Below are 26,967 nucleotides of genomic sequence, written 5' to 3'. Positions count from 1 at the left end.
ACACATTTTAAAATGTCCTGCCTTTGAGGAAAGTTGTCCTGCAACAGGGTGATCTGATTAAGAGCCTACATCTGTAATATATATTAGATTAATATAACATATATTAGATGTAGTGTAATAAACCCATACATTTATGGGAAGACTGACAGGCATTAAGAAGTTTGTGCCATCAGCCTTTTCAACCGAAACATTTTTTCTGGTGAGAGCTGGTGGGTAACAGACATACAACATATTGGGGGTAGACAATATTTTAATGTCAATTTAGATATTAAATGCACCCCAAAATGTTTTTCTTCTAATTACCATGTGTGGGGGGGGGGGGATGGGTGTTTAAAAAAAAAAACATGAATACAAATTTAGTGACTGGACTAAAATCACTTTTCTTTTAACAATTGCAACAACATGAGTAGATCTTTGGTACAGTAATACAATTTCATCATTGTGACATCACTAAGAGTCAAGGAACACGAACTAGCAGCTGCCTGGCTCCAGAGGTCAAATCACCTGTCTTGGTCAATGAGAGAAGATTTGAAATAGACAAGATGGCGGCATACACATTGATTTAAATTTAGTAACGGCGCACTTTCGAAATTCAAACAAACCCCCTGCAACTAGACATGGACGTTTAGAAGACACTGGTTGTCAGGAATTGAGGAAGTGTCGCCATGTTAAGGTTGGTCAAACATTCTCTGTGGTACGCCAAACAATACCTAATCTGTAACAGCTAATGGAGCATCAGGATCTTATCACATTAGTCCGTTACAATCTGTTAGCTAGGGTCAAAGGTGTTACATAATAATCAAGATCACTTCGGGTAAATATAATTCTGTGCTTTAGATGGGAAAATGAAAGACATGAAATAAAAACACAAAGCATTTAAAAAAACAAAAAACGAGTCAGTGCTAGAGATTTAAAAGAATAAGCACTCAGTGCTGAATGTCTGTTTTCGGCAGCAACAGTTGTCCTCTTCAAAGGGAATCATTGATTCTGAGACTTTCGCATTGCCACTCCATCTTCTTAATCTCGCCCACCCAGCCAGCTCAATCGGCCGTTGAGCTGGCAAGATTATTTTTGTACTACAGGACGAAAATGTGTACTGTAGTACAGGAGTTGTGAAACAATCTCCCTTCTAGAGAGTTCTGTCCTCTACAGTGCTTTCAGGGCAATAGCAGCCACAACAGGTGGGGTGAGGTTCACAGAACCCCAAACCGTCACAACTCTATGCTCGCCGCTATGGGGACCCGTGTTTTGTTTTTCAGTCAGTCTTGTGCAAATTTGTCAAATGTTTTCTTACGTTCAATGCCCCTTAAAATGGGCAATGCAGCCCATTATTTACAGTAAAAAAGTGCACCAGTTCATGGTGAACATATTTTGGGCTTCAGTAACAAAACTATACTTTCTGTTAAAATAACATGAAAAATATAGTCATTTTACATGTTTATAGAAGTTCATTAAAAATCAAATAAAAACAAGCCTGCTTGCTCAAAACTATGTGAAATTGTATTACAGATCAAAAACTCATTACATTCGGTTGCTGTTAAGTTATCGGTCCAGTTTTTCAGTGCCAAATGTGTTGTCATTGATCAGGTATAGAAGGATCGTTCCAGCTTTTCCATCCATTGTGATCATGGTTTATCTTGAACCTTCAGCAAAGACTTCAAATGAAAAGTCATTTTCTCACGGCTGTGGTCGGAATGTTGGGGGACAGTTTTACCAACCCAGTGACTGGGTGGTTTGGGCAGGACACTTGGAGACGGGGGCTCGCTGAATTTAGCTCCAGCATAGATCTTCTCTCCGTCTTTGAGCTCCTCCTCGGGTACAAGCTCAGCTGGGGATACATTCACGATCTTGGCACTGTCAGCTGAGTTGAAGGACTTCTTCTCCTCTCGACAGAGGAGCTGGAAGGGAGCAGAGGGTGGCTTCTGGTGGCAGCTGCTGTGGTTTTTCATTACTGAGAGAGCATTGCCAGGTGCATTAGAATGCCTACTCCTATGGCTCCGGGTGTTCAGATTCTGGGCATCTTGATTGTGTCTATTGAGGTTGTGGACAGACTGGCCTGCTAGTCCTGTGGCTCTCTCCACTCTCCCACTTTTTGACTTCAGTAGCTGGGAGGAAAGAAAAACTAAATTACAATCTCACAAGGGTCAAAACCATTCTAACACTGTTATGCAAATTGATTGCTAAGAAGAACACTTGAGGAAAGAAACAATTGCCAGTTCCATCTAATTTGTTTTTTTGTGTCAATGCCTTTTGTTAACATCTCAGGAACTGGCACATCGCCAGCATATTGAAAGCCTTCAAAACAAGTAACCTAAATACCTCTAACACGTCTATTCTGGTCAATATATATTTTTAAACAGTGTACAATGTGAACCTTATTCCTTCCTATAGGTCCACTGGTAATAATACCAGTGCCCGATTCCAAACATGTACACGCCGTTAGAAGTGGAGTTAACGTACGTCATTTTTTCCATTCAAAGTTGGCAGGCAGTCTCGTTTGACTCTGCCTAGTTGTCGTTCATAATCACTCTGGTACGTTAACCTTGTGAGTGCACTACTTTAGAACGGGGTCGTTGGTTGAATATCAGTGTAAATATGCAAACGTTGAGTTTTTACCCGTCAAAAATAAAGTAGGGGAAGGACTCCATCCCACTGCTTCAAGCGAATTTGTGTAATGTTTACACTATGAATGGTGGTTAATGGATACAAAGCGGCATACTATTTCATTAAGAATAAACAAATAAAACGACATACAAATGTACACGCACAGAATAAGAACGAAAACAATCTCGTTCTCAAATTAACTCAATTGTATACCTCTTTCTTTGTTCCCTGCTTAAGATTGTGAAGGGTCAACGCAGTCGCCTGGGTCCGGTTGGTCGCGAACTCGGCACTGTGCACTGGGGATTTCGAAACTGCGACATTGTTGTCTGCCAGGTGCATGGGGTTGATCCTCATCGGTTTTTGCTGGTGTGTCCGCTGTAACCCCAACGTTGTCGAACGCAATTTTCTCCCACCTTTCTTCAACATTGCTTGCTTTGGTTTGCTTAGGCTGGCCCCGACATGGTGGGATGTCAAAACGGGTGGCTTATTGTTTTTAATAGGGTGACTTAGTGATTCGCCCAACATGACTTCAAAGTCCCGTGAAGGTGGCGAGGGAGGACACATCGACGAAATTAGAGAACTTTTGAAAAATAGTCAGGCAGCGTTAAGTTATTTACCTTACCACTTCGCTATCAACAGCTAACAGTAGCTAAAGTTTGTCGCTGGCGGAACTGAAGTCTGTCCAAAAACCTCTGCAGTGTGTTTTTGATAATACATTGAAGACGAGTTCAACGATGTTGATGGCGTAGCTAGTTTCCCAATTCTACGCGAGGTTTTAGAAGACTCGAGATGGCGAAGAAGCGATGGACATCGCGCATGACAACTTCCTAACTATACACGCTACTCGCAAAACCCCGGATGTAGGTAGCCGCCACCATTTTAATTGGATAATGCAGGAGAAGCACGAAATTGCAGACCTCCAACGTTGGAAATTATTTAATGTATGTTGTCATTCATTCTCATGATGGGTACTTTCCGAGCATGGGGATATCTATCTGCCTGCCTCTCTGTCTGTCAATGTAACACAGCAATATAATCATTTTCATTACACATAGAGATGTTTTCCAGACACACATGATTGTTTCTTCATGTGTCTGTCCTCTGAGACAGGCAGCCAGCACTGTTTTAGTATTCAGATCCCACCGAGGGAGGACATGCAAGCTGTTGCTGAGCTCTTGTACATCTGCTTGCCTGGTTGGATCCAGCAGCATCAAATCCGCTAGGCAACAGCTGCTGCCTGTGTTGCTGGGCGGGGGGAATGGCTCATCACATGAGCAGACCCTCTGATTGGTCATCCTGATCAACATTTTTTCCATCAAATTTTCCATCAAAGATTATACAATGAGTGTTAAGATTTGGTGGTCTCATAGTATAGTAGACAGCTGTCCTGGTCACATTTCCCCTAAATTAAGGGAATTAAAATTAATCCTATCATGGGCATATTTGTGCTCTATTCCTCTGCTTCATGAGCATGTGACATTTTCAACCTCTCCCTGACTGAGTCTGTAATACCTACATGTTTCAAGCAGACCACCATAGTCCCTATGCCCAAGGAAGCGAAGGTAACCTGCCTAAATGATTACCGCCCCGTAGCACTCACGTCGGTAGCCATGAAGTGCTTTGAAAGGCTGGTTATGGCTCACAACAGAATCCTCCCAGATACCCTAGACCCACTCTAATTTGCATACTGCCTCAATAGATCCACAGTTGATGCAATCTGAATCGTACTCCACACTGCCCATTCCCACTTGGACAAAAGGAACATTGACTACAGCTCAGTGTTCAACACCATAGTGCCCATGAAGCTCATTACTAAGCTAAGGACCATGGGACTAAGCACCTCCCACCGCAACTGGATCCTGGACTTCCTGGTGGGCCACTCCCAGGTGGTAAGGGTAGGCAACAACACGTGGGCCACGCTAATCCTCAACACTGGGGCCCCTCAGGGGTGTGTACTTAGTCCCACCCTGTACATCCCTGTTCACCTACGATTGCGTGGCCAAACAAGACTCCAACACCATCATTAAGTTTGCTGACGACACAACAGGGGTAAGCCTGATCACAGACAACGATGAGACAGCCTATAGGGAGTAGGTCAGAGAACTGTCAGTGTGGTTCCAGGACAACAACCTCTCCCTCAATGTGAGCAAGACAAAGGAGCTGATCGTGGACTACAGGAAAAGGCGGGCCGAACAGGCCCCCATTCTCATCAACGGGGCTGTAGTGGAGCGGGTCGAGAGTTTCAAGTTCCTTGGTGTCCACATCACCAACAAACTATCATGGTCCAAATGCACCAAGACAGTCGTGAAGAGGGCACAACAAAACCTTTTCCTCAGGAGACTGAAAAGATTTGGCATGGGTCCTCAGATCCTCAAAAAGTTCTACAGCTGCAACATCAAGAGAATCCTGACCGGTTGCATCCCCGCCTGGTTTGGCAACTGCTCGGCATCTGACCGCTAGAGAGGGTAGTGTGTACGGCCCAGTACATCACCGGGGCCAATCTTCCTGCCATCCAGGACCTATATAATAGGCGGTGTCAGAGGAAAGCCCATAAAATTGTCAGAGACTCCAGTCACCCAAGTCATAGACTGTTTTCTCTGTTACCCGCATGGCAGGCGGTACCGGAGCGCCAAATCCAGGACCAAAAGGCTCCTTAACAGCTTCTACCCCAAAGCCAGAAGACTGCTGAGCAATTAATCAAATGGCTACCGGACTATTACATTGACCCCGCTCCATTTGTTTTGTACACTGCTGCTACTCTCTTTTTATTATCTATGCATAGTCACTTCACCCCTACCTACATGTACACATTACCTCAACTAACCTGTACCTCCGCACACTGACTCAGTACTGGTACCCCCTGTATATAGCCTCGTAATTGTTATGTTATTGTGTTCATTTTTTTATTATTTTTGAATTTTTTACTTTAGTTTTTTGGTAAATATTTTCTTAACTCTATTTATTGAACTGCACTGCTGGTTAAGGGCTTGTAAAGTAAGCATTTCACGGTAAGGTCTACACTTGTTGTATTCGACACGTGACAAATACAATTTGATTTGATTTTGATATGCACAACCACACTATTGCACTCAGGTGAGCAACATTACATGATCAGACATGGCTACATCTATGCCTGTCATGAGCTAGGTCATGAGGGATATGGGCAGGATATCTTATTTACCTTGTATAAATAAGTGTTGAATGGATCAGATATTGTATTGGAATCCCTTTTGTATCTACAGTATATGGCAACATCAGACCAATAATATATAATTAATATTCAAATTCATACATATGATATGAAGGATGACATGGAGAGCTGCATGGATGAGGCATGTAGAGATCCTAAAATGGAGAAAGGTTCTCCCTTTGTTGGAAAGTAGTTGGTTGACATTGTTTCAGATTGAGTGGAAAGAAAGAGCAATGAAGAGACACATTTCAACCTTATTGTGTCTTAGAAGCAATACATGATGACAGACCATCCCACCTGTTTTGTTGTGTCCCTAGAAGCCAAATCTAACTAATGTAGCAACATTTGTAAATATATATATGTCTGTGCAGTGGTGGACCCAATTGTCATACTTGAGTAAAAGTGGGATGACCAGGGATGTTCTCTTGATAAATGCGTGAATTTCTAATGTTTTCTGTCCTGCTAAGCATTCAAAATGTAACTAGTACTTTTGGGTGTCAGGGAAAAATGTATGGAGTAAAAAGTACATTATTTTCTTCGGGAATGTAGTGAAATAAAAGTAAAAGTAGTCAAAAATATAAATAGTAAAGTAAAGTACATATTTGAAAAAACTACTTAAGTAGTACTTTAAACTATTTTTACTTAAGTACTTTACACCACTGTGTTTGTGTCATATTTTATTGCGGTTGTACAATTTCATAATTTACAAAATATTCTTCCACACATTAAACAACGAGGAGTTTTGGGGTTAGTCTACCACCTAATGGTTATTTTAAGTAACTGCCATCTAATGGCAAAACAGCGCGGTGCACACTGGGGGAAATTGAGAATTAGATTTGAGTTCGTTCATGGACATTTATTTGGGTTCTTGAGAAAACGGAGAATTACCTCGACATTTGGACATTGAGCAACCGTGAGTAAAAAACTACACGTGGATAAATATTCGTATTCCTGTATTAGACTGGGTTAGGACTGGGTTAGGCCCTACATCTAACAAAATCAACCTCATTTTCAAGGCCCCAAATCCGCAGAGCATTGGCGCCCGAGAGCTCGCGGTGAAGGGTGATCACCCAGGAAACGTTACACCGATGTTCAGCTGACGGACTTGCTGTGGCTAACGTTAGCTACATCCTCAGTTTGTGAAATTACCGTAGCCACTCTTGGGCAAAATGTCACACACTGGGCCTCCCCCTCGATGGCGGAATTGTCCTAGAAGAGGACAACCTGTAGCAGGTGAGTTGCGAAAGCTTGTTGTGTTGCTACAACGTTGGCTAACGTTAGTAGCCACAATACTGGTGTTGTGGCGCACAAGCTGCCTAGCTAACATTATCTGTCTCACGTTGTATTTACACAAGTCAATGATTCAGACCTTTTCAAGGCATTTCGTTTGATCTACTAAGTATGTACTGGACGAGAACCACGCGTTACCTTAGACTAGAGACAAAATCCCTATGCTAACGTTTTGTTAGCCCTTGTAGGCTAGTAAATTACATCACGTGTCACAACAAACCAGCATACGCATGTATTCATGTTAAAATGACTTGCCCAACAAGAAAAACTGACTAAACATGAAGCTAAAGTAAACACTAATGGTCGGTGTTTCTATAGCTACCCCAGCAAAAAAAAGGGTGTGTGTTTTTGTATTTAGGATTAGCCAGCCAGATTAGGCTACATGAAACGTCACATGCCATTCGTTTAGAATCATAAAAATGAATCATGCTTCTAGAAACCACATCTTCACAAGACGGGAGATGGGTCATAGTAACTGTTAAACTTGACAATGCTATTTTCATCACCTGTAATGTATACGGACATAACTCACATGCTCCTAATAAGACCATTTTACCCAATTTACCAGGGAAAGTACAGGATTTAAGCAACACATATTCTCAGAGGCTTTTCTAATTATTTCAGGGGATTTTAATTAAACACCTGATGCATCTACTGATCGTTTTCCTCCTAGAACGAGTCAAAACCCTCAAAATAGTAACATTATCATTACATTATGCAAGGATCTCTGTGTTGAGGATGCCTGGTGTTATTTCAACCCTGATGCTAAGGGTTTTACCTGGACCAACAAAACTGTCACGTAAATCTAGAATAGATTTATTCCTAATTTCCCCTTTTTTTGTTACAATTTGTTATAGATGTAGATCACCAGTTGGCTCCCATTTCTGATCATCACTTGATTTTCCTGAATTTACAAGCTACTTAAAAAATCAAAAGGTACTCGGATATTGGAAATGAAACAACACACTTCTTAAAGATACTACTCTCATTGAAAACATCATCATTAGCTAAACATATTTTTGCAAGAAAATACTTGGGTCATGGAAGTAGATGGGAATTTTTCAAATATAAAGTCAGAGTGGTAGCCATTAAACGCACCATAGAGCTGATGCACTTAAAGAACCTTAGAGAAAAGGAGATGATGAGCAAGCTTGACAGTTTTCTAAAGAAAGATAATCTATCTGAAGAAGAGGAGTCTGTATTCAAGTCTTTACAACTAGAATCTGAACAGCTTTACAAGGATCTGGCAAAGGGTGCCTTTGTAAAGTCAAGAGCAAAATGGATTGAAGAGGGGGAAAGAAACACTAGTTACTTTTTTGCACTTGAAAAGAGAAACTACAAGAGAAAATATTTTACTGCACTCAAAATTAACGATGTTTTATGCAAAGATCCCATTACAATATCATAATTTGTCAATTCCTTTTATGAAAACCTTTACAGCTCTCAGTTTCAGGAAGATTGTTGTGAAAGCTACATATGCCACATACAGAATTATGTCCCTGTAATTGAGGATGATTTCCACTCAGTTTGTGATTTACCTGTGTCAATTGAAGAAATTAGAGAGGCTCTGAATTCAATGAAAAAAGGGAAATCACCTGGCCCTGATGGTCTGTCAGTTGAATTCTATAGACAGTTTGGGAGTTACTAGAATACCCGATTTTCAATATGTTTCAAGATTGCATTAAAAATGGGGAAATGGTCTCCACTATGAAACAGGGCCTTATTTCATTGATTCCGATGCCCGATAAAGACCCTTCTCTCATTGACAATTGGAGACCAATTACTTTATTAAATGTTGATTACAAATTGATTGCTTTGCTTTTTGCCAAAAGATTACAGAAAGGAATAGATACCATTATAAATTAGACTCAAACAGGATTTATGAAGGGCCGTCACATAAGCTCTAACATTCGTTTAGTCTTGGACCTTATAGATTATTTAGATGCAATTGACTGAGATAGTTGTCTTATTTTTGGACTTCTGTAAAGCCTTTGACACAATTGAACATTAATTTCTCTCTAAACTTTTTGGATTTGGTGGGAAAATTGTATTAAAGTAATTTGCATGTCTTACAAAGATATAAATAGTTCTGTGCTACTAAACCTTAATATTTCCAAAAGATTCAGTATCAACTGAAGTGTATGACAGGGATGCCCAATTTCCCCATTTTTTTATTCATTTTGGTTGTGGAACTTCTATCTCTAGATATTCTGAATAATGCAAATTTGTGTAGCTTAACCATTTTTAACAAAGAAATCAAAATGTCCCAACTGGCTGATGATACTACTCTTTTCTTAAGAGACAAAGACCAGGTCGCCCATGCCCTTAATGCTATAACTGCCTTTTCTATTGCATCATTCAGGATTAATATGTTTCTAAATGTGAAATCTTATATTTATTTGACTCTGATGATAAAGAAATATAAAATATTCCTGTAAAGGACTGTGTTAAATATTTAGGAATACATCTGTCAAAAAACCATTTAGTCAGACAACATTTAAACTTCTCTCCTAAAATTAAGAGAACTAAAAATATATTTAATAATTGGCTACAAAGAGATCTTTCTATACTTGGGAGAGTACTTCTGTCCAAGGCAGAGGGACTGTCTTGTTTTGTGTACACCTCATTATCGTTATGTGTAAATCCTGCTACTGTAAAGAGATCAATAAGACCTTTCTTGTCTTCATCTGGAAAAATAAGTCTCACAAACTAAAAAATCAGTCCTTTCTAACAAAAGAGCTGAAGGCGGTCTAGAAGTGTTGGATTTTGTTGATAAATAACACTTTCAAGATAGATTGGTTGAATTTTTTTTGATCAATACTGATTCAATATGGTATTTCATTCCAAATAATGTGTTTAACAAGTTGGGAGGTCTTCAATTGTTACTGAAATGTAATTATAGTCCTGAAAGATTACCTGCCAAATTGGCTAAGTTTCACCAACAAGCTTTAATGGCCTGGAAAATATGTTTCCTGCACAATTTTTCCCCACATAAAGCTCTTTTGTGGAATAATTCAGACATAACTATAAGGAATTGTTCTACCCCAGCTTGCATGAGGAATATTGACCTTGTTCTTGATATTTTCTACAACGATGGTAATATTCTCACATATGAACAATTTATAACATTGAAAGAGTTTCCAATACCTTTCAGAGAGTTTATTTCTGTGATCAAAGCCGTTCCCAGTGGTCTAACTACACTAATGAAAACTCATCTTAGCTTTGGTAATGATCACAAAGTTTATCCAGAACTCAGATTGGAAGGCGTGGGCTTACTTGAGAGAGCTTGTTGTAATAAATATATATAAGACAAATTCTTCATTCACAAAACCAACTTACACCAAGAGGAAAGTTTTTCTGGAACATGCTTATTCCTGACATTGGCTGGAAAAATGCATGGTTAAGGCCTTACAAATACTGTATACCAAACAAAGTTATGGAAGTGCAGTTCAACATTTTACATAAGATGCAATTCTATGATATCCAAATTTGTGGCTATAGATGATATCTGCATTTTCTGTGAAAAAGGTGAGAATCTGTCTGTTGTTCTTTGAATGTAAATTTGTGTCAGAATTTTGGGATAACCTTGCAAAATACTTATTTACCCTTATGAACAATGCCTGTGTTTTTGACATGAAAGATATAATATCTTACTATTGCAATGACAACAAGACCACTGAAATTATTGTACTTTTTTTATTTTTTATTCTTGTTGCCAAATACTTCATACACAAACAAAAATTCCAAAAGTCTATACCAAAATTACATTTTTTCTGATTGAATTCAGCTATCTAATTAAAACAGTAACCCTAGTGAATAACAACAAGAATAACATTTTCCTTAATCATTATAATAAGATTTTTTCAGAGTGAATACAATTGCACTAAAATTATGTATTTTTTGTATGTATTTTCTTGTTAATACCTGTGTTTTGTTAGACATGTTTGATGTAGTAAGTAAGTTGATTTTTGTATTATAAAAAATAAAATATATCATGCTTTACGTTTTATTTAATGCAAATTGGCCATTAACCATGTCACGACGTATGGAAAACACAGGGCAGTGAGTGTAGATACATGAGTGGTACTGTTTTCATGGTGTCTGCATATGTTGTGACCTGTCTGCGACCCCTCTTACTTTCACTGTCTCACCAGGTAAATTCCTGCCAATGAAAACTATGTTGGGCCCCAAGTATGATGACAAAGTGCCAGAAGAGAACCGGTTTCATCCAAGCATGCTTTCCCAGTATTTAAAGAGTCTAAAGGTATGTCTTTCCTGATGTTGAAATGTGTTTTATTAGTAATTTGTCTCGGTTTGGGAAAATATACTGTAATGACCCTGGGTTTATAAGAGCGGATATCGAGTCTGCCGCTTGAGCATGCTTTTGGGGCACAGTGTGCTGAACTTGGGGCTGGAAGGTTGAAAGTTCGAGACCTGCTCCCTGCCTGTTTCATTACATTGGTGTTAGAAGTGATCGGACTTTCCATCCATGGACGTGCGTGTGCATGGCCAGTGAGTGCATTCCTATCAGACATTGAGACGCAAACTAGTGCGAGGACGTGCTCTTTGAAAAGAGGGAGTTGTGTCACGACCCTGGGTTTATAAGCGCAGATATCGACTCTGCTGCTTGAGCCTGCTTTTGAGGCACAGTCGATGGCGCGCTGGACTTTCGGCTTGAAGGTTGAGGGTTCGAGACCTGCTCCCTGCCTACTTCATTACAATACATTTGTGCTCAATTCATCACTGTAGTCTAATGTCAACATGTTTTGTGTCTTCTCTAGGTTAAAATGGGTTTGCTTGTTGATCTAACAAACACTACTCGCTTCTATGACCGCAACGAGATCGAAAAAGAGGGTGTTAAATATGTGAAGCTTCAGTGCAAAGGGTATGTATGAGTGACCTGTTTTTAAAACTCAAGATGAATTGTCTATGTTTACACATACAAATGCCACTAGCTCAAAATAATGATATCATTTCTTGATTGAATATGTTGTGATGAGTTCCTTCCTTGTTTAGCCATGGAGAGTGTCCTTCAGCGGAGACCACTGCGATGTTCATCAGACTATGTGAGAACTTCATGGAGAAGACTCCAACTGAGTTAATAGGTAAGGAATGTTTGTACTGGACCTGTACATTTCTTCTTCGTTGTCAGACAATGTCCCAGGGTCTGGCGTGTTCTTCATGTGGAAAAACATGTTATTTTTGAATTTTTTTGGTAAGAGTCGTGAGGTGTAATTCATTTACGTTTTAACCTGGTGCAACAATATCCCAAAGAACAGAAGTCTCCTCTTTGGGGGCGTTGTATTATAGTATATGCCTTCATATCACTACAAAACAGAATTTCAAAGTAATAGTAGGTCCAAGTTTGTACACTAGGGGGAGCCAGGAAATAACTACCAACAATTTCTCATCTTATCAGTCACCCTCTCTTCCTAATATTCTTTCAGCTCTTTATGATATGATGCATTTTGTGTTTGTAAATACTATAAAACAGGTTCGCAAAATGTTATAAAAGTAATCCCATCTAGGTCCTCCTGAGTTGGCGTTGTGGTCTAAGACACTGCATTGTAGTGCTTGAAGCTTCACTACAGACCTGGGTTCGGTCCCAGGCTGTGTCACATCCCAGGCTGTGTGTCATTAGCCAAGCGTCGCCCGGTTAGGTGAGGGTTTGGTTGGGGGGGCTTTACTTGACTCATCGCGCTCTAGCGACTCCTTGTGGTGGGCCGGGCGCAAGCAGGCAGACTTTTGGCGTTAGTTGGACTGTTTCCTCTGACACATTGGTGCGGCTGGCTTCTGGGTTAAGCAGGCGGTTGTTAAGAATTGCATGTTTTGCATGTTTCAACTATCACAAACAGATGTTCCTACACGACCAGGGTGCTTTAAATGATTCTCCTGATGTCTAAATTGTTGCACTGCACTGTTCCCAAGGACACTATGGCCGTGTCTTACTACTTATTTACACTGCAAAATGTGTACCAATTGTACTACATACTATTTAGATCGTACTGTTTAGTGATTAAGAGCGTTGGGCCAGTAACCGAAAGGTTGCTGGTTTGAATACCCGTGGTAACTAGGTGAAAACTCTGTCGATTAGCCCTTGAGCAAGGCACTTAAATGACAAATCTAAATGTAGTGTAGTAAAAAACAAATACAGTAAGCAACAAATATCAGCATACTAGGATAATCCTACTGAGAATGCGTAATCTAGTGTGCCATTAAGTTAAGTTCATTTTGGTACAGTGCGTCTCCTCCGCTGATTATACGCTGTTGTCAGACACACGTGGGTCTCTAAAGACGATTCCCTTCCTCAGTAGTGTGCAGCAAATTCTAATAGATGAAAAGCCGTGTCTGAATACCCGTACTTGCATTCTAAATAGTACGCATTTTGGGTATCCGAAAAACAAAGACTTATAATATGTGAAATATTTTAAATGTAGTATGCTTTAAATGCCAGGATGTCATACTCCTTGTACTCCTCCAAAATGCGTACTATTTAGAATGCAAGTACGGGTATTCAGACATGGCGTCTTTTTGCAAAGCTCCGTCCAAGGCTACTGGAGCACCGAGGTGTACTTCCAAACTGTGACCAGCAGGGGGCTCTGTGGCACTCTGTTGTGGCCTCTGATAGTGCAGTTCCACAGCAACCTGTGTTCCGGCTGCTCGCCCCTCAGTGCCGTGGTGTAAATGAAATGGTTGGAACCCCAGGGTAGAATATATGAATGTCATTATAAAAATGTTGTCTGTCGGCCACCCATTGATATTTATCTGTTCTCTCTGGTATTAATGCAGACGTTGAAATTAGACAGCAGGACTGGTGAAAGTAACCCTATTTTTTTGGGGGGGGGTAGTTCAGCTATGAAATTAGCAGACAAATTTGTCATCAAATAACATTTCCTTGCATCATTCCTCCTCAAATAAAAATCCTCATCATTACCGGAGACTTAATCTCCATTTCCATCTTCCCCTTTAAAGTTGATAGAAACTGCTGAATAACAATGCCCCCCCCCCTCTCAAATCACATCTAGATGCTGATGGATGCTGCGCCACTGACATACGTTTTAAAGAGTGAAGTTTTGTTTGCCCCTATTATACTTCCCTGCTTTGAAAAATAAATTAACCGATTCCCTGTGTGCCCTGGCTGTTTCTCTGTCCTTCCTCCACCCCTCCCCTAACGTTAGATCGCGTCTGCCGTTCGTATTCGCAAAGCGACTCAGTGTAAGAATGCTGACCTAGGATCAGGTTCTCTCTGTCCGGTCATTATCTAAAAAAAGCTTAAACGGATCCTAGATCAGCACTTCTACTCTGAAATGCTTTATGAATACGGGCCCTTTGTGTATGTAGCATAAACTCCAGACATAGTGTCAGATAGTGGCTGGTGAACTGGTTTTACAGTAACTGTCCAGTGTTTTCAGATTTCTATGAAATATGATCTTTATTTACTTACACTATGAGTGAAATTGTCCCCCCCCCCCCCCCAAAATGGTAATTAAGTATGTTAAAAAGCTGTTTTTCTGTGTTGGAATGGTGTGGGCGTACCCCAACAACAGAATGGTCTGGGTATATACACCGGTCATTCAAAATATTTATGCAAGTAGACCGCTGATTGGCCAGCTCATCTTTCTCTAGAGCTCTTATTTGCAAGCTGGTCCTCCTCAAGAAGATGACATCATGTTCTGTTTGATGTGGGGTTGTTTGTAAGTTGTTTTTTACCCCTGCAATTTATGCTTTGGCCATAAATGTGTTTTGACCCCTTTCTGTGTTTGCAAACGTTGCCGCACAAGGGCAATGCTCGCAAGTTGGTGGCAGAACACGGAAGGGGATCTTATAGGATACCAGCATAAAAAGATAATGAGTGCGTTTCACACTACTTTTGTATTATAATTGGATTTTAAGGCTCGTATGAATGTCCTGCTTAATATAATGTTTGGTCATTGAAAATCAACTGCTTTATACTTTTAAAAAAACACTTCAATGGCTCTTTGGCTAGCTTTTGCTACAGCCTATTTTCAATTAGCATTCTAGCTAACAACTACTGCATCCCACATTTTTATTTGTGAAAAGATCACAACCAAATATAATCTTAGCGACTGTTCAAGAAAGAATCAAAACTGTGTAAGCATATCAGAACCCCAAAAAGGTATTTTGTTTAGAAGTAATGCAAACGTAAATCTAGGGTGTGTTGAATGGGCGCAGATGATGATGATGGCTTTGTTACTGCAGCCAGGAGTCGCACGCATCTCTGCGTGACGTCAGTATGTTGTGTACTGGAACGAGGTCTATAGGACGAGTCAACATTATTTGGATGTGAGTTAACAAAATATCACCTTTTTAAAAGTGAGATTTTCAATGGGCAGTTACTTTAAAACCCCTTAGAGTCGATTGACGCACATGATACAACATCTCCAATATCCATTAGTTTAAGCTAGAGAGATCTGCTGATGTCTCACTTCTGCATCTTTAGTGAAAGGTGGCAGAGCTAGAGCAGTGTTTGTCAGTCCGTGAGACATCTCGAAAATCGATCTTCTCACGATTGAATAAAATCTATGCTAGTATAGAGAGAGTTTTGTGCCTACCCCAAGAAAGGTGTTAATTATGTAAATAAAACAACAAATATATCTCCTAGAAATTACAGACACTTTTTTTTTCGACCTTTTGTTTTGCCATTTTATGAATGTCATTCAATGCGTTTCAATGGGATTTGGTACTAAAGGCCAAATTGAATATTTTATCAATTGAATCAATAGTTTTTTTTTTTTAAATGATCCATGGTATGACCATCCCCCACCTAGAGAAGCATTGCCCAGCAGACAATTAGGGGTCTCAGACCCAGTGGGTATTATGCATAGCCAGGCCACCAGTTCCACCACCTCCTGTCTTGACATATAGGATGCACGTCATGCATGTAATAAGATGGTTAGAAAGTGACAGGGTTATTGGACTGCCTCATTTGCGTTTTGTTGAATACAAGTGTGTGTGTGTGTGTGCGCGCGCGCACACCAATTGTAGTGACAGATGGGCACTTTGCTTTATTGAAATGTGCAGTGTCTTTCTCTCTTCTCCCACAGGTGTCCACTGCACGCACGGCTTCAACCGGACAGGCTTTCTGATCTGTGCTTACCTGGTGGAGAAGTTGGACTGGAGGTAAGGCCTAGCTATCCCGATCAATCAACACCCCACAGAACTGTGTTTATCACACATGACTTCTGTGTGTGTATCTCACTGCCAAATCACATGTTCCAACATTGACCACACAACCAACACAATTCCCAGAGTGGTATGGCTTGCATCACTTCTGTGCGTTCAGGATGGACCCCTGCAGTCCCCTTAGGGGTGGAGCCATGCTGCTGTGGAAGCAGACTTAAGCCTTGTGGTTGACCGGGTTGGATTCTATCAGAGACTTCTATTACAACTATTTCTACCTGCACAAACCATATGATAAGCGCCAATACAAAACTGGCCACTTCATTGAAACAGCTCTGCAATAGAAGTCTCTGGGTTCTATATACAGTACCAGTCAAAAGTTACGCGCTGACTCATTCAAGGTTTTTCTTTCTTTTTAAAAAATGTCTACATTGTAGAATAAAAGTGAATACATCAAAACTATGAAATAACACATGGAATCATGTAGTAACCAAAAAAGTGTTAAACAAATGAAAATATATTTTAGATTCCACAAAGTAGCCACCCCTTGCCTTGATGACAGCTTGACTGTGTCCCAAATGTAATGTCACAAGGAGGGATGCTGTCAGTGTCAATAAAGTCTCGCTTGGAGAAAGACAGAGGCACCCAGGCTGGTGGTGAAGAGTCAACTCCACACCTGACACCAGAGGTGCTGAATCATTTACTGCAGCGGAAAAGAAAGGCAGGGGATGATTGTGTCTTTAGGCAGGAAGAGAATGTGTATTTGTAAATGGGTCTAGGAAAGGTTAGCGGAATCTGTAAATTCCCTTGGGCTCAGTGTTGGAGGTATAGGCAGGATGAGGATGAACAACCTCATTCCCCCCCTCCCCCATTTCCTCTGGTTAAATAGTCCCACAGTACACACAGAGAGAGTCTGAGATGTGCATCAGTTCTGGATGACAATATCACATGTGGTTGATATTTCCTTTCTCACACTGTCGGCCACAGAATCAGTCAGCAAGACATACAATAACTACTCTGCTACTTAGCAGCGATCTGATCAGATACGTTTGTTGAAGGATTTTTGACAGGGTTGGCCATTGGTTAAATAGGACTGTTGAGCTGAGACGTCTAGTACACTGATGGCTCATTGACATCCTGTCTCTAAGGAGGTCTGCTGTGAGGCTAGAGCGCCTGACTGATGTTTTTTTTTGGGGGGGCGTAAACAATTGTTTTTATTGGATCAAGGTGATGTGGTGGCAACCAGCGCTGAACAATACGTTTTTTTGGGCAGCTGTCAGCGCAGCCAGCCAAACCTTGCATTGTTTCTCGTTCAGCTGCGTACCGCAGGGCCCTACCGTGCGACCATTTTACTTGCATATGCGTCTAACTGTTTTGCTGTGCGACCTGAAATATTAATTTAGGAGCATTAGTGCGCCTAGAAAAATGAAGCATTCTAACTTTAACTTTTTTAATTGTGCTCCTGAATTTCTTTGTGTGCGCCTTCATTTTTCTACTTAGGTGCCCACGTGCTCCTTGTAATACATTTTTAAAAAGGTCAGCGTAGAGCCCTGTACCTGAATCATCATTAAGTAGAAGAGGAATCGGTTCAAGGGGCACAGTTTTCTCAATCATGTCAGACTGAATAGGTTACACTTTTCAAATCTCATGACAATCCGGGGCCTGACTGATGCTCTGTTGTGTTCCTCTGTGTGTCTCTTGATGTGGGTCAGTGTCGAGGCGGCAGTGGCTGCTTTCGCCCAGGCCCGTGCCCCTGGGATCTACAAAGGCGACTACCTCAAGGAGCTCTTCCGTCGCTATGGAGACGTCGAAGATGCCCCCGCCGCCCCCGCGCTGCCAGAGTGGTGCTTCGACGACGACGACGGCGACCAGGACGACGATGGCAACGTGATTGGCCACGAGTCTCAGTCAGGCCCCTCCTCCTCTGAGTCGGCGCCGGGGAAACGGAGGAAGGAGAGACTAAAATTTGTGAGACTCAGACTGACTGAGAAAAGAGAGGGCACTGGGGAAATGGGCTGTTTCCAAGTAGAGAGGCTGTGTCCCTAATGGTAAACTAACCCCTATATAGGAAATGCATTGCCATTTGGGATGCAGTCTGAGAGTGACCGAGCACTGGGGAAATGGGCTGTAGCTTAGAAGCTAAGAGAGGATATCCATTGGTTCTGCTCCAGATGACACACAGCTCATGTGGTGTGACTGAGAGCCGCGTGGGACCCTCTGATATTGGCGCTCTCCAAATGTACATCATATGCCTCTTAACTCGGTACAAGAGGAGACTCCTCTGAAGTGATACAAATGAGGGCAAATTTGCTTAAATCCCCAGAAAGATATAAAAAAAAGATACGGGGCCATCATCTATTTTTCAATCTGCATCCCAAATGGCACTCCTAACTCCTATTAAGTGAACTACTTTGGACCAGGGCACATAGAGCTCTGGTCAGAAGTAGTGCACTATTATAGGGAATAGGATGCCATTTGGGACATAGTCTGTCACATACCCAATGAGTGCACCACACCATGGAATGATGGCATTAGATAACAGAAAATCTTCCCCAAATGTAATTTCTGGGCTGTTTCCCCGAGCTGTTAGGATTGTGTGTTTTGCATAGGACGTCAATGTATTTAAAAAAATGTCTTCCCACAAATGTCCAAGTCCCAACCCGTTGTGTGCTCTCTCTTTCTCAGGGTGCTATATTCGTGGAGGGGGTCACAGTGAAAGGCGTCACACAGGTCACCACACAGCCTAAATTGGCCGAGATCCAACGGAAGTGTCAGGAGTTTGCGGAATGGGAAAAGTGAGGATTCTTTCTCTCTACTGATCTCTTTCTCAATCTCTCTCTGTCATATATCCCCTTCTAGTAGCACTGTGTGTGTGTGTGTGTGACTCACTCTTACTGGAGATTTTTATAGGCTTTGTACTGTTATAGGCGTCCGCATGCTTCCCATCCAAAACAGTTTGTGCATATTCTTTTGTGTGTATTTTTAGGATATATATTTTCTTACCCATTTTTCTCCCCAATTTTGTGGTATCCTATTGGTAGTTAGTCTTGTCCTATTGCTGCAACTCCTGTACGGACTCGGGAGAGGCAACGGTCGAGAACCGGTGCGTCCTCCGAAACACAACCCAACCAAGCCGCAGTGCTTGTTGACACAATGCTCACTTAACCCGGAAGGCAGCCGCCCCCAATGTTTCGGAGGAAACACCGTACACTTGGCGACCATGTCAGCTTGCACTGCGCCCGGGCCGCCACAGGAGTCGCTAGAGTGCGATGGGACAAGGATATCCCAGCCGGCCAAACCCTCCCATACATAACCCGGACGATGCTGGGCCAATTGTGCGCAGCCCCATGTCTCCTGGTCGGCTGCGACAGACCCTGGACACAAACCAATTTGTGCATATTTTGTGACTTTTTTGGTCTTCGGCAAGGGCTTTTTCGGCTGTTCATGCACTCGCCATTTTTTCTTGTGGCATGCCGAAGGTTGGTAGCCGAAGTCTATGGCCCTTTGTTGGTGATTGGTCAACAGTAAGGATTCTTCAATTAAGTGTTTGTCATTCAATGAGAGACTTGTTTTCATTCAATTGAGAATTACTGAACCAAACATCTTAGCTGGAAGTAAAATTGTGCGGCTAAGTCCGCGGAACAAAATAACTCAAGAAATCAAATATATTTTTTATAATCTTAGATGAATTTGGACTTTTTTGATGAAGTGTACACTGGCTACGTTGTCTTGAGGGCGAGACTGCTATTGCCCCTTTTTGTCTCGTTTTTCAAGATAAGGTCTTAAGGGAGTATGTGAGGCACAGACATTCACTTCGCCAAGCTGAATTCTGCTAGGAGCAAACCGAACCTAGTATGCAGACGCCTTAAGCGGTACAAGGGTAGGAAAGGACTGTTCTGCCGTAGGTGTCTTTTTTCTTTACTAGCGATATGGAGGAATTGTGGTGTTTCAGCTCTACAGCATCATGTCTCATATAAGAGAGGAGTTTCATGTAAGAGTTTTATAAAGCCGTCTGAATTTCCAATCGCTGATGTTCTCACCAGGACATTGTTGATAAAAAGGGTATTCTGTGTGTGTTCTAGGTCCGGGTTTCCAGGTGCTCAGCCCGTGTCCATGGACAGGCGGAACCTTCGCTTTCTGGAACAGAATCCCTACAAGGTCAGCTGGAAGGCCGACGGCACACGGTGAGTCCCTCGTCTTTCGGTGTCCTCTCTCCTCCTATATGACCACAAAGGGCTCACAACAGGTTGATTAACACACTTGTAGAATTCCTATCCAAATGTGCTTCACTGGAGGACTTGAATATGAATCAATTTGTGCAGTGGATTTGGCTATTTCGCTCTTTTCTCTCCTCCCTGGTATTTAGCTTCTAGTCCTCACTGACAATATGCAGGAATATTATAGTGTGTAGCACATGCCTTTTTATATGGCAGTATCTGACTGGGCACTCAGCACTGATCCCCTGGCTTCATTTATCATTCATTTTCCTGGCCTTTTAGTCAGGGCTGTGAGCTGAATACTAACATTGTTCCCATACACTGCAAACATGGATTTTAATCGTCTTCGATTAGCCCAGCGCACTTGAGTGGCAGCGCTACTCGGTTTGTGTGGAGGTTGGCTTTAATTGCAGATTGGCTAGACAGAGGAAGCCACAGGAGTAGCCAGGGGCTGTGGCTGTCTCCCACAAATCTCCTTCCCACTGGAATAAGACTCCCAACAGACTGACACAGATCATCTTTCCAATGTGAATTGTTTTGCCTTCCCATACCCTGGAGGCCAGCGTCCTGTCCAGGGGCTGTACTTGTTTTTAGTATTCTGGCGTCCTGCGCTGAAACACTTCCTCTCTTGATACGCTGGTGAATATTTCATGAAGCAATGCAGTCAATTTGAGAAATTTGACATATCAGTGCTTTCATTTCCTGAGGGAGTGAGGTGAGTGGTCAGTGGAGACCTGGCACCCATCCAAGAAGGAACTACCTTGTCCAACCAGCTCTCTTCAGCTACCAGCCCTTGGTCAATGTCACTGATGGGGGTCCTTGGCACTCTGGGTCTTTTCGAAGAAAGGCCCCAGATGCTCGTACTTATATAAGTGAGAAGAATCAGGCCTACCTCAATCATTTAGGGGCAATTCCCTTTGTCGGTACAAAGGCGGTCCATAGGCTGATGGCAGGCCGTGCTTAGAGCAGATTTAGGTTTTCCAGCGCCGAGATGGGTTTCCCATCTAAAACTCCTGGCTGTGTCCCAAATGGCACACTATTCCCTACATAGTGTGCTACTTTTGACCAGGGCCCATAGGGCTAGTGAATTATATAGGGAATAGGGTGCCATTTGGGATGCAGACCCATGTGCTGTTCAGATAAATGAGAGTAACTTGTTTTCTCCTGAGAGCCCAGCCTGGCCTTTTTATTCAATTTGCAACGGCTCGCCTGTGGTGGAACCACTGCCTTCCCGCCCACTGCCTTCCCGCCCACTGCCTTCCCACCCACTGCCTGCTTGCCTTTCAGCTTTCCTCCAACCACTTCTTACAATGTTCCTTCATCTTATTGCTACTTTAATGCATCTCCAATCGCTTATTGTACAGGAGATGAAACAAGCTCACTCTATGGCTTTTTGCTTATTTGTTTCCCCTGGCCTGCATTCCAAAGTACATTATGAATGAGCCCTTGTGGGTTGGAAGCCATGGTAAATGTTCAAATTGTTGCTCTGTAGTTTTTGTTGTTGTAATATCAATTGGGATTGAGTCGTGCCAGTTCATTCATGCATGACTGAGTAGCGTCGTCATGAACAGGTCCCAGTTGTTGTTTAAATGCCCAGTTGGAAGGGAAACAAAGATAATGGAAGTGAAAGTAGTGGGAAGTCATTGGATAAATGCAAGTCTGTCAGAAACTGACGTTGATCTGTCCTTTGCTGGAGCAAATTGAGCCCTTCACACCAGATAAAGATGTCTTATCACACAATGCACAGTACTGCTCCATCAGTACACCAATAACAGGGCTTAGAGATATCGAAGCAATGATACTTCCTGAGATTTGCCTTCAGGGATTGCTTTCTGGCTGATGCAGCTGTCTACCTTTTTTGAGTTTACTTAACCTTTTAACATGCTGTCTGGTATCTATCGAGGTTACAGCTCAATGCTACAAGCAGACTCCATTCTCCCCATCCCTCAGAGCTTCTCATCACTCAGCAAGAGACCTCTTACCTTAGGTGTATTCATTAGTCGGAAATCTGTTGCTAAACCGTTTACTGTTTGCTGTAGGAAGTGAAATGTAGGAACTGGAATGAAACTGGGAGGGACCTACCTGAATCTTTGTTGCAAAAAAAAATCAGTTTGAAGTAAACGGATGTAATCAGACTAATGAATACATCCCTTGACATCTCTTACAGAAGGTGTGGGCAACCCTGGTCCTGGAGTACTGCATGTACTTCATATTTTTGATTTAACCGACCTGGAAGACCAGGTGTGTTGAATTAAGGCAATCACTTAACTGATAAATTGACCAGGTGTGGTGCCCACGTTGGAACATAATCCTGTAGTACCTGTGGCACTCCAAGACCAGTTTTGCCTACCCCTGTCTAACAGTAACTGTCCAGTGAAGATATGGGTACAGTACCAGTCAAAAGTTTGGACACCTACTCATTCAAGGATGTTTCTTTATTTGTACTTTTATTTTAAAAAATTTAAAAAATTATAATAGTGAAGACATCTAAACTATGAAATAACACACATGGAATCATGTAGTCACCAAAAAGGTGTGGAATTTCTTTACTTCTTAATGCGTTTGAGCCAATCAGTTCTTGTGACAAGGTAGGGGGGTATACAGAAGATATCACTATTTGGTAAAAGACCAAGTCCATATTATGACAAGACCAGCTCAAATAAGCAAAGGGAAACGACAGTCCATCATTACTTTAAGACATGAAGGTCAGTCAATCTGGAAAATGTCAAGAACTTTGAAAGTTTATTCAAGTGCATTCTCAAAAACCATCAAGTGCTATGATGAAACTGGCTCTCATGAGGACCGCCACAGGAAAGGAAGACCCAAAGTTACCTCTGTTGCAGAGGATAAGTTCATCAGAGTTACCAGCCTCAGAAATTACAGCCCGAATAAATGCTTCACAGAGTTCAAATAATAGACACCTCGACGTCAACTGTTCAGAGGAGACTGCGTGACTAAGGCCTTCATGGTCAAATTGCTGCAAAGAAATCACAACTAAAGGACTTGCTTGGGCCAAGAAACACAAGCAATGTGGAGACTGGTGGAAATCTGTCCTTTTGATCTGATGTGCCCAAATTTGAGATTTTTGGTTTGAACCGCTGTGTCTTTGTGAGACGCAGAGTAGGTGAACGGATGAACTCTGCATGTGTGGTTCCCACCTTGAAGCATGGAAGAGGAAGTGTGGGGGGTGCTTTGCTGGTGACGCTGTCAGTGATTTTATTTAGAATTCAAGGCACCCTTAACCAGCATGGCTTCCACAGCATTCTGTAGCGACACGCCATCCCATCTAGTTTGCCCTTAGTTTTTCAACAGGAAAATGATCCAACACACCTTCAGGCTGTGTAAGGGTTATTTGACCAAGAAGGAGAGTGATGGAGTGCTGCATCACATGACCAATTGAGATGGTTTGGGATGAGTCGGACCGCCGAGTGAAGGAAAAGCAGCAAGCAAGTGCTCAGCATACGTGGGAACTCCTTCGACTTTTGGAAATGCATTCCAGGTGAAGCTGGTTGAGAGAATGCCAAGAGTGTGCAAAGCTGTCATCATGGTAAAGTGTGGCTATTTGAAGAGTAAAATATATTTAGATTTGTTTAACACTTTCTTTTGGTTACTACATGATTCCATATGTGTTATTTCATAGTTTTGATGTTTTCTCTATTCTACAATGTTGAAAATATAAAAAATAAAAAAGAAGCCTTGAATAAATAGGTCAACGTTTGTTTGTGTGTGTGTGTGGGGGGGGGGGGGCTCATACCCAAAATATGTTGTTGATCCTTCCTTTACTTGTAGGTGTAGAAAAAACATAAATTTTAAGAAAACACTCAGTAAAACCCCACCTCAAAACTTTTGCTTTAAACATCGTGTCATCCAGTAGCTTTTTCCTTTTTCTCCCCCAAATTCTCTGGTGGGGAGAAGGAGACTAGGAAGGGCTCAGGATTGCACACTGCACAAGCTGGTTAGAAATCCACAGCCGGTGTTAGTTGTATAGGCTTTTGTCCGTTTTGCTATCTCGCAAGTCACTTCCATTTCAAATTATGTGGTTTGAAGGAGACTGCTGGCTGTTTAGAAGCAGTTATCAAGCTAACGTTAGTTGGCATGTTAATGTTACCTATCGTGGCTAGCCAACAAGAATAAAGATCCTCCACACAACAACCGTCTCTCCTTTCCTTCTATTTTTAATCCTATGGTTTGTAGCTAAAAGTTGGATATCAACAGGAAACCTAGTCAGCTGTTGTTGACTGATCAAGGAAGCACCAGTTAGTTAGCTAGCTTAGCTGCTAGGGGCACACATTATTTGCAAACACAGTATTTGTTGTGTTTAGTGAGTCTGCCAGATCAGAGGCATTTAGGGATGACTACGCGTGAAATTGATAGGTGCGTGAATTGGACCATATTGCTGTCCTGCCTGAGCATTTGAAATGTAACAAGTACTTTTGAGTGTAAGGTGAAAATGTATGGGAGTGAAAATTACATGTAGTGGAATAAAGTTGTCAAATATAAATAGTAAAGTATAGATACTACTTAAATATTTTTACTTAGTTACTTTACACCACTAGTTTTGATGTATTTTTTGTTGCAATTACTGTTTTTTGCGGGGGCAGGTCTCCAGATATTTTTTCACAAATGCATTTAAAAAAATGTTCTTCACAGTAGACAAACAGACTTACAAAAAAAATACGACCGCCAAACCCGTTCCTAAAAGTTCCACCGACATGGTCTGCCACATGGCATAAGTAATTGTGTGCACTGCATACCATTTCAGGATTTTGCTCAAGAAATTGAATCAAACAGATTTGCTTATAACAGGCCTTGAAGCCTTCTGAAGTCTTCTGAAATATACGGCTCTGTGTAATAGAGAGCTTAAATAATTCCAAATCGAAAGGAGGAGTGAATCATTTTATGGGGCATTCAAAGGAGCTAAACTCTGTACCTGTGCAGTTTTGGAGGGAATGGCATAGGGGTGAACACCCCAGTAACCCAATAGGAGCTCATCATTAGCAACTCGGAAGAGTCTCACCGCAAGCTGCTTGGCCAATATCAAAAGTAGAACCCTGCTGCAAAAAAGCTCAACTTCCGCACAGAAAAACTCACCTGGTGACGTCCGACTCAGCGTCTTCTTAAGTTTACGTTCCCTCTAGCAGCCACCGGCCTTCCTCCTTTTTGTTTTGACAGCTTTTAGAGACGAGAATACATCAGTTAGATTATGCTCCGCTGCCTCAGCTAAACTGACATTTTAATGGCTTAGTGGGTTTTTCTCACTTTTTTTTCTTCCTATTTTCCTCCAGTGTGCTAAGCTGACAACAGTAATGCCTTAGTCATTGTTCCTTAAGGCCTACATCTTATTCTTCTATTTCTATCCAGGTAGTGTGGAAGGTTCACATTGAGTTGAATGTTGGACATTGGTTTGGGATGCGTGCAGAGCATATGGGATTATTCAGCAAGTGTTTTTTTTTTTTTTGTGTGTGTGTGTGTGTGGATATTTGCATGATTAGCTGTCTCTTCTTTGGTGGCGGTAGAGCTCAGGTAATTAGTACCGCTGCTCTTGTCACTGGAGGATGGTTGACATTTTAAGGTCTCACGATGATGAAATGAAATTGCGCCTATTTTGTCAATCGGGGACATTTTTGTTCCGACAGATCGTGTCCGGATATCTTCTATTGTTTGTGGGGATGAAAAATGGGGCCCATTTGGAAGCCCACTAGGTGGTTATGGGCAATTTCACAACATTTTCAGGGCCATTCATATAGCTAGAAGTTGTAAAAGCTCCATTTGTAGCAAGGTCTTTTTTTTTTAAATGTGAGAGGTTGTTGTCAGATAAGGGGAATATTTATTTTAGAGACATGCTTTGCTGGTTTTCCTGTGTTTTTGTTAGCAATTTTTCTTTCACCTCACACAGTTTAATATAATAATATATGCTATTTAGCAGACACTTTTATCCAAAACTACTTATGGTAATGCTTACATTTTCAAATTGGTGACCCCATAACCTCGTTTGAAGCCCCAACCTCCATTAACTGAGCCACAGGACCACCAGTTTGATGTGTTTGCCTGTTTAGCAAATAACAAGTTCAATATGTGAATTGTGTGTCTGTCAGGTGCGATAAACACGCAGGTGCTGAATAAAGAGCATTGATGATATTGATACACCCCCCTCCTCCTTGGGCCTGGTTAAACGTCCTCTCGAATTAATGATGGTGATGTTTAGCTACATAAAGCCTGAAAAGCAGCACCTCTCTGATAGCCTCCTCTCTCAGGATGCTTCCCAGATGATGTCCTATTCTCGATATAGTGCACTTCTTTTGACCAGAGCCCAATGGGCCATGGTCAAAATGGTGCACGATAAAGGGAAAAGGGTGTCATTTGGGACAGATGGACGCACCCTGGGTCAATTGCTTGTGTGGCGGCGTTGGAGGCGTTCGCTGAGCTGCATATGCTCCCGTGCTATGATGATGAGATTAAAAACTAATCTCCACCACCTTCGGCCGTAATTAATCACCAGAACTGTTTCGTAATAATTAATACGTG

General features: G+C 41.7%; 2 protein-coding genes across 4 annotated transcripts in view; one reads left to right on the top strand and one right to left on the bottom strand.

Annotated features, from left to right (window-relative positions):
- Nucleotides 1-233: 233 nt before the first annotated feature.
- Nucleotides 234-5,802, bottom strand: LOC110522114 (proline-rich nuclear receptor coactivator 1). The gene is made up of 2 exons (XM_021600238.3): nucleotides 2,818-5,802; nucleotides 234-2,105 (listed from the first exon to the last, which is right to left on the bottom strand). The coding sequence occupies exons 1-2, from the start codon at nucleotides 3,166-3,168 to the stop codon at nucleotides 1,626-1,628; spliced, it is 831 nt and encodes a 276-aa protein (XP_021455913.1). The 5' UTR covers nucleotides 3,169-5,802; the 3' UTR covers nucleotides 234-1,625.
- Nucleotides 5,803-6,563: 761 nt separating this feature from the next.
- Nucleotides 6,564-26,967, top strand: part of rngtt (RNA guanylyltransferase and 5'-phosphatase) — a 146,838-nt gene continuing 126,434 nt past the window's right edge. Inside the window, exons 1-9 of one of the 3 annotated variants that reach the window (XM_021600224.3) lie at nucleotides 6,564-6,707; nucleotides 6,811-7,027; nucleotides 11,239-11,348; nucleotides 11,866-11,969; nucleotides 12,101-12,189; nucleotides 16,150-16,225; nucleotides 17,938-18,193; nucleotides 18,911-19,020; nucleotides 20,308-20,409. In XM_021600224.3, coding sequence (XP_021455899.1) covers nucleotides 6,964-7,027; nucleotides 11,239-11,348; nucleotides 11,866-11,969; nucleotides 12,101-12,189; nucleotides 16,150-16,225; nucleotides 17,938-18,193; nucleotides 18,911-19,020; nucleotides 20,308-20,409 — 911 coding nt within the window. In that variant the 5' untranslated portion in view covers nucleotides 6,564-6,707; nucleotides 6,811-6,963. The remainder of the gene's footprint in view (nucleotides 6,708-6,810; nucleotides 7,028-11,238; nucleotides 11,349-11,865; nucleotides 11,970-12,100; nucleotides 12,190-16,149; nucleotides 16,226-17,937; nucleotides 18,194-18,910; nucleotides 19,021-20,307; nucleotides 20,410-26,967) is intronic. The other 2 variants (XM_090232495.1, XM_090232496.1) reach the window with 2 other exon arrangements.

The sequence above is a fragment of the Oncorhynchus mykiss genome, chromosome 4 (assembly GCF_057628025.1).
Source record: "Oncorhynchus mykiss isolate SJ-2025 chromosome 4, ASM5762802v1, whole genome shotgun sequence".
NCBI lineage: Eukaryota > Metazoa > Chordata > Actinopteri > Salmoniformes > Salmonidae > Oncorhynchus > Oncorhynchus mykiss.
This window is presented reverse-complemented; position numbering and strand designations above follow the sequence as displayed.